We start from the raw sequence: 15359 nt of genomic DNA, 5'->3' as shown, positions 1-15359 counted from the left end.
TGTCTGCTTCCCACCCACTTCCTCACCGTGTGTAAGTCTGAGACACTGCTTGACAAAAATTTTGCAGCAATCCTTACACTGTCAGTGCTTTTGCTCAGGATTAATAGGAAGCCAACCAAGGGTCTGATGTCATTATCCATCAGAGGACTTTAATCTGGGGGCTTTGGACGGCTACTGGGAGGGTCTCTGAACCCTTTGAAATGATGTACAAAGTCACTTGCATATGTAAAGTTTTCATCTGGTTGTTAAACAAGTCTGTGACCCAAAGGCAGTCAACTAAACAATTCAGTAATGAATCCACTGTGGGCAGACAGTACATAAAGCATGCTCTTTGCATAGAGATGATCCAGAGTTGATGAAATAACCTTACCTCTGCAACTCCTTAAATGTCAGATTTGATATAAGAAATTCACAAACTTTTTGTTTCTCTAGTTGGTTTAAAATACTTTTGAGAAAAATTCCAGATATGTAATTTAATTTTCTCAGATGTAAAAATAAGCTAATATTTGTTCATCTAAAACTGATTTATCACTGATCTTAAATCAACTCTAATTCCTCCATTTGATATATACAGTTATGCAAAATAATTCGTTTTCTTTTGTCTCCTTTGTGATTATCTAATTAAATTCATGAAAGTTGAAAAGTAACCACCATGGTTGAAAACAGTGTAGACCTATCCTGATGCCAGTAATAGTCCATATTGCTGAGTTACTTTTTGTTTGCATGTTTGTTTCTGAGTAAAGTCCTTATCAGAATAATAATACAAATGGTCTGTTTTGTATTAATACTTACCGTGTGTAAGATGCTCTAAGAAATTACAATGTTTCATCTCTTTTAAACTTCACATTAATCCTTTAAGGGAGGTGCTGCTGTTACCCATTTTATAGATGAGGAAATTCAGGAAAGTTGAGAGTCTTGGCTCTCAACTGGCTGGTGGGAGGCAGAGAATGAGCTCCAAGCTCACAGCTGAGTAATAACACACCAGCCCCTCTTGAATGGGAGGCAGTGTGGTCTCTCTGGAGCTACAGCAGGCAGGCGAGGAAGTGGACCGCTAATATGTAGTCCCATTCACGGACAAGGCTGCCTTGGCTACCTCCAGGGGATTTTATAAGAGTCAAGTTTAAAAGCATATGAAGGCTAATGAAAGCGCTCTCCGCTCTACCAGTTTGGGGATTATCTATCCAAGCCAGTTGATTTCTGTCTGGTCCTTAGCTGGCTGGGGCCTGGGGGTCCTTTCTTCTGGCCTTTGGGGAGTTCTCCTTTGCCACAGTGGGGTGTGGAGGGTGTAGGACAGGCCTGTGTAGGGTGAGCTGGACTTGTTGGGACCGCAGGAGGTTACAAGGAAGAAATCTGATCTTCTTGAATCTTTGGTGCTTACTATCTGTTGATCTAATTCAGTGGCGTATTTATTTCTTTGCATTTATTTTAACCTTAATAAGGTAGGTTTCACTTTTTTTAATACTTAACTCTTCATCTTTTTGTCTTGCGTTAGTGGCAAAGTTATTAAAAGTCTGTTCCTCCAATTTAAGGCAGTTTGAACACTGACGATGTTTAATTTTTGGAAAAGGAACGAGAAAAAAGGAAGCATGAGAGAATTCTGAGTGAAGAGCTTGTAGCTGCTGTGACCTACCTCAACCAGTTTTTGCCTCCCGAGCACACGATTATTTATATTCCGTGGGACATGGCCAAGTACACCAAAAGGTGAGCGGATGCTCGTCTGTCTGGTTAGGTTTTCCTCTTCTTGTGATGTAGAATAGCAGGAAGCCAGCCTCCTGTGTAAAGTTACTCTTATTTTCCTTTGTGAACCTGCTTGAGGGGCTGTTTAAATGCTGGTGTGTAATTAGAGGGCTTAATTACTTGATCAAGCTCTTTTTGCCCACCATTTTTACCATTTGCAAATTCTCTTTGAAGTATCTAGTGACTTCAGAACACCTCTTCTCCACTGCTTTTCCTCAAAGGCATTAGTTGCACCTTTTTTTTTTTCTGTTTCATTCTATCTCCCTGTTTAATTCCTTTCTCAGACGCCACTTTCAGATGTTCTCACTCGTGGGTAAACCAGCACTAACTCCTGACGGATTATAGGAAGTCCAGACCCCTTGGTGTAATGTGAAAGCCCCAACATCTGGTTGGCTCCAGAATGTAATAACTCCTTCTTTATTCCCAGGGCTGTTCTGCTCCTGCAAAGCTGACCGTCAGGTTCTGTCTCCAGTGTAGCAGCCGAGGTCCAATTCTGGACCCTTTGTTCTTATTGTTTCCTCTCCTTCCCTTCCTCTTCCCTCCTCCCCAGGGTGCTTTCCCTCCCCTCTTACCGTCAAGTTCTAATTCAAAACTCATCTCTTCCAAGGAACTCTCATTAACCTTGCCTTGTCCTTTGACTCATTTGCTGAGCGTCCTACAAACACTAGGTTCACATCAAGGTCTCTCTCATTTTCTTAATGTCACTGTATTGTTTTGCACTTGACTCATTGTACTTTTCTCTGAATCATTTTAGATAGTTAGATGCATGCACGTGCACACACACAGACACACACTTTCCCAGAGTATAAGCCTGGTTACTGGTTGGTGCCATCCATAGTAGTTTATTTACCAGTGTTTTCTTCCCAAACAGCCGCACTGAGCACTGTGCTCTCTTCACATTTCATGACTGCGTGTTGACTTCACTGACTCCACTCTTGGGGAGTGAAAGGCTTTGGAAATAGCTCTGGCTGGGAGATGCCATGCACCAAGTTTAAGGCTTACCAATAGTTGCTATTGAGTTACAGGCCCTTCTTGTGCCAAATCTTGCTAGTTATGAGTACACCTTGCATTCTAGAAATTAATTCTTACAATGTCCCTATTGAGTACGGACCAGAGGTTTAAAAAATTACATTCCCAAGTATCATTACTGTAGCCTTTGCTTTGGTTATAAACATAGGTGGATGTTAAGAGTCGGGCCCTTCTCACTTCTCTTACTCTTCCTCCTTGCTCTCAGCAAGCTGTGTAATGTTCTAGATCGCCTCAACGTGATTGCAGAAAGTGTGGTGAAGAAAACAGGCTTCTTTGTAAACCGCCCTGATTCTTACTGTAGCATTCTGCGGCCAGATGAAAAGTACGTATGGTGTTTTAAAACCTAAAAGATATCAAGCAGTTAGCTCTTATAGACAAAAAATATTCTAGACATGAGCAGTTTGTACTCCTTGAAAGATAGATGACTTTATTCCGGGGAGACGACACCCTGCCCACGTGTCTGTGGAATGAACATTCATGAGGGTGGGAGATTCTCCTGGGAGCTACATACCTTGAGATGGAAGCCACAGAATCTCTTGCTTCTTAGAATAAATGTTACATAAAGTATTTCTGTAAAATAAAGCTTTCTGTAATGAAATCTGTGTTTCAGTATTAAATAGGAGCAGGAAAATTTTTTCTTATGCACCCGTCTATAGATTAGTATTTATACTAACATTTTAATGAAATCTGTCACTGTATTAGTTATTTGCTCACAGATCTTTCTTCACTGGGCTTCCTTGGTGGCTGAAACAGTAAAGAATCTGCCTGCAGGAGACCCAGGTTCAGTCCCTGGGTCAGGAAGATCCCCTGGAGAAGGAAATGGCAATCCACTCCAGTATTCTTGCCTGGAAAATCCCGTGGACAGAGGAGCCTGGTGGGCTACAGTCCATGGTGTCCCAAAGAGTCAGACCAGTCTATACTAACATAATGAAATTTATCATTGTATTATAGTTATTTGCCTGCAACTCTTTCTTCATTACTACTTTGTGAGCTTCTTCAGATCAAGCATCTGTGCTTAATTTATCTTTAAAAAACCAATATTATGATTTCCAACATTTTATTTTCAGTTAACAAAGTTAACTATAATGATAAAGAAAAAACATGCAAAAATCAAGAAAACAAAAACCTAACCAACCAATTATTAATCTTTGCAAGTAATCCTTCTGTTATAGTTTGAATTTCAGGACACCTGTGACCAGGGTCCCCGAGACTCCTCCCAGGCTCAGTGATCTCCTAAGAGAACTCAGGGGTCCCAGTATATTGTTGTCCTTTTGGCTATGATTTATTATGTACAAGCAAAACAAAGCAAAATTAGCCAGGGGAGAAAGCACATGGGACAAAGTCCAGAGGAAATGAAGCACTCGCTTCCAGAGTCCTCTCCTGCTGGAGTCACACGGAGCATGTTCAACTCCCCCAGCAACTTGTGACAGCGAATGTGAAGTGTTGCCAACCAGGGGAGATGATTGAAGACTTGGTGCCAGGGTTTTTACTGGAAGTGGTCCCACAGGCAGCTCTGCCTGGCAGCTACCAAAATTTCAGGCTCCCAGAAGGAAAGGCTGTTCAGCAAACCATGTTGTGTCTACTGACAGCTTAGGCACCGTGAGCCATGCTTGTCTGTTCTGGGAATAGTGGAAATTAAAGTTCCTGGCCAGCCAAGGGGCACCCTTGTAAGCAGGCCTTTCTGAGGATAGCAGTCAGTCCTGCTGTGTTAACTCTTTTTCTGCTGTGCACCTTCTTTTAAATAGTTAAAAGATTAATGTCATTATATAGTACTTAGAATATTTCCCCATGCCTTCATTGGCGAAGGCATGGAGAAAACATGTGGGAAGGAAAATAATAAAGACGTTTGTAAAAACAATGAAAGGACTGTAGCAAAGCTTCATGAAGAAAAGCTGGAGGAAGTAGAACCTCCTAAAGTCGAGGGGAGAAGGAGCAGACCTGGTAGATTGTATTATAAAGTTGATCTGCAATTATTATTCATGTCTATAGAGACCGAACAGGAAATGGGCTTAAATTATAGCAAAAGATTTTGGATGAATGTGGGTGACAAAATGCTAGTGTGTGGGGCTGTAGCAGGTTAAGATGCTCCTTTCCTGGCCTCCCTTTGAGGAGAGCATGGGTAGCATTCCATCTCTGTTATTTGCAAATTCACTTACCTGAGAAAGTAAACTGAATCAACTGATTATTCAGGGGCGTTCAGCCCTATTACTTTGATTCTTAATAAAGAGCTGGTACTAAATATGAATATAGATTATGTTATTAAATATTTTAAAATTAAAGCATGTATTTTTAAACACAGGTGGAATGAACTAGGAGGATGCGTGATTCCCACTGGTCGCCTGCAGGTATAGCTGACATTGTGTTAATAATGAACAGAATCTGTATCCACTGTGTGTGATGTTTTCTGAAAGCAACCATGGAGAGAGATACTTCTTATTGAATGCAACATTATTAATCATCTGAGAACAAGTTTTAATGCCTTACAGCTAGTGTTTAACTGTTGGAAAGGAAGTGTGGCTGAAATACTAATGGCCCATAGATTTTGGGGGGGGCTTCCCAGATAGCTCAGTTGGTGAAGAGTCTGCCTGCAATGCAGGAGACCCTGGTTCGATTCCTGAGTTGGGAAGACCCACTGGAGAAGGGATAGGCTACCCAGTCCAGTATTCTTGGGCTTCCCTTGTGGCTCAGCTAGTAAAGAATCCACCTGCAATGTGGGAGACCTGGGTTTGATCTCTGGGTTGGGAAGATCCCCTGGAGAAGGAAAAGGCTACCCACTCCAGTATTCTGGCCTGGAGAATTCCATGGACTGTATAGTCTATAGGGTCACAAAGAGTCAGACACAACTGAGCAACTTTCACTTTCACAGATTTTTTTCATATAATATAAAATTATTGGAAATAGAAACATAAACGGAAATGTGTAAAGAATAAATTAGAAGGATTTTGGAAAATGAGCCAGATAATCACTATATATATTAATTATGCTTTAAGAATGAAACAGCCTCAGCCACATAAATGTTTTGTACAGTAAAGGAGACAGACCAGGAGGAAAAGCACATATTTAACTAACTGGTACATGTGGAAAATGTTAGCTATTTGTTTTATCTTGTTAAACTAAAGAAAAATTCAAATATAGACTAGAAGGTATAATGATGCTATTGGAGCAATCTTGTGAATAGCAAATATAACTTTTTATAATGAAAAAAAAATGCTTCATTATTTGTTCAGGAATAACACCCTACTTGCAGCTTGTCTTTGTAAAGAAGTCTTGAGTAGGATGGAAGTAGTTCTGGTGACTGAATGATGATGACCGTTTAAGGTGTTTCCTTTTAGACTGGTGTTCTTCGAACCAACTGTGTGGACTGTTTGGATCGCACCAATACCGCCCAGTTTATGGTGGGGAAATGTGCTCTGGCTTATCAGCTGTACTCCTTGGGTCTAATTGACAAACCGAATCTACAATTTGATACAGATGCTGTTAGGTAAGCCTTATTTTTTTTTTGCCTTTCAAATGCTGGTAATGACAGAAAGCAAACTTGATTAATCATAAAGGATTTTTATGAACTTATTTCCCCTTTTGGCTTCTCAAAAATTATGTTGTTAAAAGACATTATTTAAATTGGGTAACATCTATTTCTATTAAAGCCCTGTGTGTTGTTGCCATGGTTTTGTTTTCCTATTCGTATTAATTATCAATTCTAATGAGGTGGATGAAACTGGAGCCTATTATACACAGTGAAGTAGGCCAGAAAGAAAAACACCAATACGGTATACTAACGCATATATATGGAATTTAGAAAGATGGTATTGATAACCCTGTATACAAGACAGCAAAAAGACACAGATGTATAGAACAGTCTTTTGGACTCTGTGGGAGAGGGCAAGGGTGGGATGATTTGGGAGAATGGCATTGAAACATGTATATTATCATATGTGAAACGAATCGCCAGTCCAGGTTCGATGCATGATACAGGGTGCTCAGCGCTGGTGTACTGGGATGAACCAGAGGGATGGGATGGGGAGGGAGGTGGGAGGGGGGTTCAAGATGGGGAACACATGTACACCCGGGGTGAATTCATGTCAACGTATGGCAAAATCAATACAATATTGTAAAGTAATTAGCCTCCAATTAAAATAAATAAATTAAAAAAAAAACGAAACAAAATACTGTGTACTTTAGATAAATCCAAACTAGTGAGTTTCTTTTAAAAAAAAAATCTCAGGCTGTGTTGGAAAAAAAGTAATATGCCTTCATATATTTTGAATTAAACAGGCAAGATAGATAAAAGATTGGTTCTTCGGTAAGAAATACTGTTATTTCACTGTCCATTGGGTCCATGACAGTGCATGAAGTACTGTTTATTGAAATGCAGTGATCACTATTATCAGGGCTTCCCTGGTGGGTATTATCAGTCCTCTGAGATAGTCATAAAGGCTCTGTCCAAAAGAGTGCTCAGCTTACAGTGGCCAGATCTCAGCCATCGCTGCATTAAAAAACCTTAACAGGCACTTGAAGAAACATAAATTTCAAACAGGTATTTCTAGGAAAGAATATGGTTTGATGTGACTAGAGCTTGTCCTTTCTTCCAAAGGCAATTCAGAGAGAACAGAAAATTCTGTCATGGGAGCTGGCAGGCTGCAGAATGTTAGGAGTCTTTTAAGAGAGTAGAACCACCTTGGTCTAGCATTATGCTTTTTGGTCCCCCTGCTTTTTTTTTTTTTTCCTTAGAGTTTTCTGTGATTTTGTTGCTTATTGGACTATTACTATAAAATGTAATACATTTTGCATATGCATTTATCTTCAAGATGTTGAAGAGTCTACTTGAAAGGCTCAGAGAAATTCATGTATGAAAAGACTTGTTTTGAATCTGTAGCTAAGTGAATAAGGTGTATAATACTTTGGATGAAATTCTTTAGTGTTTGTGTCTTTTACTTGGACTTCTTAGGTTGTTTGAGGAACTCTATGAAGACCATGGGGATACCCTGTCCCTTCAGTATGGTGGTTCCCAACTTGTTCATCGTGTAAAAACCTACAGAAAGATAGCACCGTGGACCCAACACTCAAAAGACATCATGCAGACCCTATCTCGATATTACAGCAATGCTTTTTCAGGTAATTCTGGAGTTATATGCATTTCTGAGACTTACCCTGATGCACATTTTTCTCTTTTACATATCCCTGTTTTTAAAGCTAACTGGAAAAGTAATGTCAAAGTTAAATATTTTAAAAGTTTAAATAAAACAGAATCTGTCACTTAGGAGGTGCTCAGTAAATATGCAGTAAATGAATGAATAAACTTCGTATTTTAAGTAGGGCACTTTGACCACCCATAACTGGAGCTTTTATATACTTCACAGTACTGTGATTCCTTGGCTTCTGCCTCATTCCTAGTTTCTGCTTGTAGTGAAAGTGAAAGTCACTCTGTCATGTCTGATTCTTTGTGACCCCACGGACTATACAGCCCATGGAATTCTCTAGGCCAGAATACTGGAGTGGGTAGCCTTTTCCTTCTCCAGGGGATCTTCCCAACCCAGGGATCGAACCCAGGTCTCCCTCATTGCAGGCGGATTCTTCACCAGCTGAGCCACCAGGGAAGCCCTGGTAATACATAGATCAATTTAAAAGTGTTGAGTAATTTTTTTTTTCCCAAGGGAGAAAAAATAGACTTTATTTACAAGTAATAATATTTTAAAAAGATCCATCTCTAGCCCTTAAAACCTTCCCATCACTCCAAATCCCACCCCAGCGCAAATCTGGGGAGGGTGGGCAATGGGAGCTGCCACTGAGGGCTGCCTCCTACCCCCCCGCCCCAAGGTGCAGGGCCCTTCTCCTGGAAAAGAGCATCCTTTGGGCAACTGGGTCCTTGGATGGGTTGAGCCTAGCCAGTCCTCCCAGCTTCTGGGTCTAGAAGGGACCATTGGAGGGGCAGGCCCTCATCCCTGCTGCTCCTGGCCGCTGGGCCTCGCAAGAGCCCTTGCTCTTGAAGTCCAGGAGTAATTATTTTTAAATAGAGTTCATCATTTTAACAGTTTTCTAAGAATGTGAATATCACTGATTCTTTTAAATGTCAGCTAAAAATGAGAAGTAACATTAACACTAAATTTTAGTCCTTTCTCATTTTATGACTTGGGAGTACTAACAGCAACAGGTGGTTAAAATGGCACTTTTTCTGTCTCCATTCTGATGTTACCCACCAAAGTGATTGTGAGACAGGTCCCGTGCACAGAATTTTTAAAGGAAGAGCTCAGGTTGATTTTGTGAGTCTTGGACTCTTAAACTAGGTTAAAGACAAAAATGTTTACAAAATGTAGAGAAGAGAGATCAGCAAAGAGATTCTTTGAGTTTTTGGTACGCAGTGACTGTCCCCCATTCCTGCTCCTTTACCTCCAGCCTGGAGAGAACTGGACTCTGGGCAGGCTTACTGTAGTGTTCTCTCGTTGGAGGGACCCCATGGAGCTGTTGGCTTCGGGCTGCTGTGTAGCGAAGCTGAAGCAGAGGGATGGGCAGAGGAGCAGGCTGCCATGTTGGGAATGGCCTCCCCTCCTAGAGTTGGTTAGGCCAAAGGATCATTAGGCCTACCAGGTGACCAGAGGTAGGCCCCGTGGGGGAGGGTGCTGGCATGGCATTGGCCTAGGTCCTGGCCAGAGGGACCATAGCAGCGGGAACCAGGAGGTGATTGGTCACTGGCTTCCCAAGGAAGGAGTAGCAGGAAAATGCCTGATGTGAGAAGAAGCCTGTGCTCGCACCAAGGGAACTACAGGTGTCCCCAGTGCTGGGAACCTCAGGAGAGTACATGAAAACGCCCACAAAACAGTCAGCCTTCAGCCTTTTCCATGCCCAGAGAGAATGCAAAGGCGGTTTGCTATACTACTGTGCAGGCATATTCATTTTCTGTGCTATCTAACAAATTACTGAAAAATTGAGAGCTTAAAACAACATATATTCATTATCTCGTGATTTCTCTGGGTCAGAATTCCAGGCACAGTTTAGCCAGGTCCTCAGCAGAGAGTCTTACCAAGCTATAGTAGAGATGTCAGTCAGACTGTGGTCTCATCCGGAGGCCTGATTTGGGGAGGATCTGCTTTCCTGCTCGTGTGCTTGTTGGGGGAATTCAGTTCCTTGTGGACTTGCTCCTTGTAGGGCTCATGGCAGCTTGCATCTTCATCACTGGCATGGGAAAGGGTCTCTAGAATGAGTCTCTGGCAAGACAGTCTTATATAACATAATGTAATAGTGGGGTGACATGCCATCACTTTGCCATATACCACTCAGTTCAGTCAGTTCAGTTGCTCAGTCGTGTCCGACTCTTTGTGACCCCGTGAAGCACAGCACGCCAGGCCTCCCTGTCCATCACCAACTCCCGGAGTTCACTCAAACTCATGTCTATTGAGTCGGTGATGCCATCCAGCCATCTCATTCTCTGTCGTCCCCTTCTCCTCCTGCCCCCAACCTTTCCCAGCATCAGAGTCTTTTCCAGTGAGTCAACTCGTCGCATGAGGTGGCCAAAGTATTGGAGTTTCAGCTTCAGCATCAGTCCTTCCAATGAACACCCAGGATCGATCTCCTCTAGAATGGACTGGTTGGATCTCCTTGCAGTCCAAGGGACTCTCAAGAGTCTTCTCCAGCACCACAGTTCAAAAGCATCAATTCTTCGGCGATCAGCTTTCTTCAAGACACTTACTCCTTGGAAGGAAAGTTATGACCAACCTAGATAGCATATTAAAAAGCAGAGACATTACTTTGCCAACCATATACCATTGCTCAGAAGCAAATCGTGGTCCCACTCACACACGAGAAAAATCTGTGACAGTTTCCTAAGGCTGCTGCAACAAAATACTAAGAACTAGGTGATGTAAAACAACAGAAACTTATCTCACAGTTCAGAGGTAGAAGTTCAGTGTCAAGTTGTCAGCAGAGCCAAATTCACTCTGAAGTCCATAGAGGAGAATGCTTCTTCCCAGCTTCTGACCTTTTGCCAGCAGTCCTCGGTGTTCCTTGGCTTGCAACTGTCTTGCTTCCATTGTCACGTGTTCTTCTTCCTCTGTATGTCTAGGTCTGTGTCAAGTTTCCCTCTTCCTGTAAGGACACCAGTCATTGGATTAGCATGCATGCACACTCAGTCACTTCAGTCATGTCCAACTCTTTGCGACATGGGCTGTAGCCCGCCAGCCTCCCCTGTCCATGGGATTTCCCAGGCAAGAATACCATTTCCTTCCCAAGGGATCCTTGACCCAGGGATCAAACTCATGTCTCTTATGTCTCCTGCATTGACAGGCCTGTTGTTTACCACTAGTGCCACCTGCGAAGCCCTAATTGGGTTAGGATCTGCCCTAATTCAGTATGGCATTAACTTGACTCGGGCTTCCCAGGTGGCATAATGGTAAAGAATCCGCCTACCAATGCAGGAAACGCAGGAGACCTGGGTTTGATTCCTGGGTCAGGAAGGTCCTTTGGAGAAGGAAATAGCAACCCATTCCAGTATTTTTGCTTGGCAAATCCCATGGACAGAGGAGCCTGGCAGGCTACAGTCCACGGGGTCACAAAGAATCAAATGCAGCTGAGCACACATAACTTGATTATATCTGAAAAGACCCTGATTTCAAATAAGATTACATTAATTGATATTGGGGTTTAGGGCTTCAGTATATCTTTTTAGAGAGAAACAATTCACTACACAACACAGGATATCTATCACACTAAAGCACAAATAGCAGGAAGTGGGGAGCATGGGGGTCACTTTGGAGTTGAGATCAAGTAAGACCATCCCTATTGCCACACTGCAGAGGGGTTGGAAGCTGGTTGGCAGCCTGGTGGGTGTTGGGGGACGTGCAGGACAGACCTAGAGGTCCTGTGTGGTCTGGCCCCACCTACCTTGCCATTCTGCCATTCATGCCATCCCCTCCCCCATCACAGCTCTCCAGACACACAGACCTTTTCACTCTTTCCTGACTAGGTTAGGCTTCCTCTGCCAGAGGCTCTTGCTATACCCCTTGGAACACTGGAACATAAGACTGCAGTCTTCTGAGCCTTTCAGAGCTCACTCTGCTTTCACTTTCTCAAGGAAGGTTCTCCAGTTTTTGTTCTTGTAGACTTCTGTACCTTTGCAGCACTTGGCACAATTGCACTTAAATCCTTAACTGTGCTATTAGTTGTGTGTCCCCGTATCTCCCACCATGAGACCCAAGAGCTTATGAGCATCTTATTTACTACTGGTTCACTATGGTGTCCCTGCTGCCTTGCTCATGGCACATGAACTGTTAATGGACTGAATTAATGCATGAGTTAATTCATTACCTATTTGCTGGAGCGGCTGTGAAGAGATTTTCCACGACCAAGGTAAGAGAAACCCAAATAAGATGGTAGGTATTGCTAGGGGGCACCAGAGGGCAGACAAACTGAAATCATAATCACAGGAAACTAGCCGATCTGATCACATGGACCACAGCCGAATGTGGTCCCCTGGAGAAGGGAATGGCAAACCACTTCAGTATACTTGCCTTGAGAACCCCATGAACAGTAACAAAGGGCAAAATGATAGGATCCTGAATGAGGAATTCCCCAGGTCGGTAGGTGCCCAGTATGCTACTGGAGATCAGTGGAGAAATAACTATAGAAAGAATAAAGGGATGGAGCAAAAGCAAAACCAATACCCAGTTGTGGATGTGACCAGTGATAGAAGCAAGGTCCGGTGCTGTAAAGAGCAATATTACATAGGAACCTGGAATGTTAGGTCCATGAATCAAGGAAAATTGGAAGTGGTCAAACAGGAGATGGCAAGAGTGAACATAGACATTCTAGGAATCAGTGAATTAAAATGGACTGGAATGGGTGAATTTAACTCAGATGACCATTATATCTACTACTGTGGGCAGGAATCCCTTAGAAGAAATGGAGTAGCCATCATGGTCAACAAAAGAGTCCGAAATGCAGTACTTGGATGCAATCTTAAAAATGACAGGATGATTTCTGTTCGTTTCCAAGGCAAACCATTCAATATTACAGTAATCCAGGCCTATGCCCCAACCAGTAATGCTGAAGAAGCCGAAGTTAATCGGTTCTATGAAGACCTACAAGACCTTTTAGAACTAACACCCAAAAAAGATGTCCTTTTCATTATAGGGGACTGGAATGCAAAAGTAGGAAGTCAAGAAACACCTGGAGTAACTGGCAAATTTGGCCTTGGAGCATGAAATGAAGCAGGGTAAAGGCTAATAGAGTTTTGTCAAGAGAATGCACTGGTCATAGCAAACACCCTCTTCCAACAACACAAGAGAAGACTCTACACATGGACATCACCAGATGGTCAACACCGAAATCAGATTGATTATATTCTTTGCAGCCAAAGATGGAGAAGCTGTATACAGTTAGCAAAAACAAGACCAGGAGCTGACTGTGGCTCAGATCATGAACTCCTTATTGCGAAGTTCAGACTTAAATTGAAGAAAGTAGGGAAAACCACTAGACCATTCAGATATGACCTCAATCAAATCCCTTATGATTATACAGTGGAAGTGAGAAATAGATTTAAGGGACTAGATCTAATTGATAGAGTGCCTGATGAACTCTGGATGGAGGTTCGTGACATTGTACAGGAGACAGGGACCAAGACCATCCCCATGGAAAAGAAATGCAAAAGAGCGAAATGGCTGTCTGAGGAGGCCTTACAAATAGCTGTGAAAAGAAGAGAGGCGAAAAGCAAAGGAGAAAAGGAAAGATATAAGCATCTGAATGCAGAGTTCCAAAGAATAGCAAGGAGAGATAAGAAAGATTTCCTCAGTGATCAATGCAAAGAAATAGAGGAAAACAACAGAATAGGAAAAACAAGAGAGCTCTTCAAGAAAATTAGAGATTCCAAGGGAACATTTCATGCAAAGATGGGCTCGATAAAGGACAGAAATGGTATGGACCTAACAGAAGCAGAGGATATTAAGAAGAGGTGGCAGGAATACACAGAAGAACTGTACAAAAAAGATCTTCACGACCAAGATAGTCACGATAATGTGATCACTGACCTAGAGCCAGACATCTTGGAACGTGAAGTCAAGTGGGCCTTAGAAAGTATCACTACTAACAAAGCTAGTGGAGGTGATGGAATTCCAGTTGAGCTATTTCAAGTCTTGAAAGATGATGCTGTGAAAGTGCTGCACTCAATATGCCAGCAGATTTGGAAAACTCAGCAGTGGCCACAGGACTGGAAGAGGTCAGTCTTCATTCCAATCCCAAAGAAAGGCAATGTCAAAGAATGCTCAAACTACCGCACAATTGCACTCATCTCACACGCTAGTAAAGTCATGCTCAAAATTCTCCAAGCCAGGCTTCAGCAGTATGTAAACCGTGAACTCCCAGATGTTCAAGCAGGTTTTAGAAAAGGCAGAGGCACCAAAGATCAAATTGCCAACATCCGCTGGATCATGGAGAAAGCAAGAGAGTTTCAGAAAAAAATCTATTTCTGCTTCATTGACTATGCCAAAGCCTTTGACTGTGTCGATCACAATAAACTGTGGAAAATTCTTCAAGAGATGGGAATCCCAGACCACCTGATCTGCCTCTTGAGAAACCTGTATGCAGGTCAGGAAGCAACAGTTAGAACTGGACATGGAACAACAGTTCAGTTCAGTTCAGTCGCTCAGTCGTGTCCGACTCTCCGCGACCCCATGAATCACAGCACGCCAGGCCTCCCTGTCCATCACCAACTCCCGGAGTACACTCAAACTCATGTCCACAGAGTCGGTGATGCCATCCAGCCATCTCATTCTCCGTCGTCCCCTTCTCCTCCCGCCCCCAACCTTTCCCAGCATCAGAGTCTTTTCCAGTGAGTCAACTCGTCTCATGAGGTGGCCAAAGTATTGGAGTTTCAGCTTTAGCATCAGTCCCTCCAATGAACATCCAGGATTGATCTCCTTTAGAATGGACTGGTTGGATCTCCTTGCAGTATAAGGGACTCTCAAGAGTCTTCTCCAACACCACAGTTCAAAAGCATCGATTCTTCGGCGATCAGCTTTCTTCACAGTCCAACTCTCACATCCATACATGACCACGGGAAAAACCATTGCCTTGACTAGACGGACCTTGGTCGGCAAAGTAATGTCTCTGCTTTTTAATATACCATCAAGGTTGGTCATAACTTTCCTGCCAAGGAGTAAGCGTCTTTTAATTTCATGGCTGCAATCAGCATCTGCAGTGATTTTGGAGCCCAAAAAAACAAAGTCTGACACTGTTTCCATTGTTTTTCCATCTATTTCCCATGAAGTGATGGGACCAGATGCCATGATCTTTGTTTTCTGAATGTTGAGCTTCAAGCCAACCTTTTCACTCTCCTCTTTCACTTTCATCAAGAGGCTTTTGAGTTCCTCTTCACTTTCTGCCATAAGGGTAGTGTCATCTGCATATCTAAGGTTATTGATATTTCTCCCAGCAATCTTGATTCCAGCTTGTGCTTCTTCCAGCCCAGCGTTCCTCATGATGTACTCTGCATATAAGTTAAATAAGCAAGGTGACAATATACAACCTTGACGTACACCTTTTCCTATTTGGAACCAGTCTGTTGTTCCATGACCGGTTCTAACTGTTGCTTCTGGTTCCAAATAGGAAAA

At 42.6% G+C, this 15359-nt stretch overlaps 1 protein-coding gene across 3 annotated transcripts in view; it reads left to right on the top strand.

Moving 5' to 3' along the window:
- FIG4 (FIG4 phosphoinositide 5-phosphatase) overlaps positions 1-15359 on the top strand; it is a 181106-nt gene that overhangs the window by 83653 nt on the left and 82094 nt on the right. For all 3 annotated transcript variants that reach the window (XM_055432978.2, XM_088840637.1, XM_055432979.2), the window contains 5 exons: positions 1568-1701; positions 2972-3088; positions 5066-5111; positions 6099-6247; positions 7712-7878. In XM_055432978.2, coding sequence (XP_055288953.1) covers positions 1568-1701; positions 2972-3088; positions 5066-5111; positions 6099-6247; positions 7712-7878 — 613 coding nt within the window. The remainder of the gene's footprint in view (positions 1-1567; positions 1702-2971; positions 3089-5065; positions 5112-6098; positions 6248-7711; positions 7879-15359) is intronic.

Source organism: Moschus berezovskii, chromosome 10 (genome assembly GCF_049115385.1).
Source record: "Moschus berezovskii isolate FMDL1 chromosome 10, NW_MosBer_1.0, whole genome shotgun sequence".
Lineage (NCBI taxonomy): Eukaryota > Metazoa > Chordata > Mammalia > Artiodactyla > Moschidae > Moschus > Moschus berezovskii.
The sequence above is the reverse complement of the archived record's forward strand: the minus strand, read 5'-3'. Positions and strand labels throughout refer to the sequence as shown.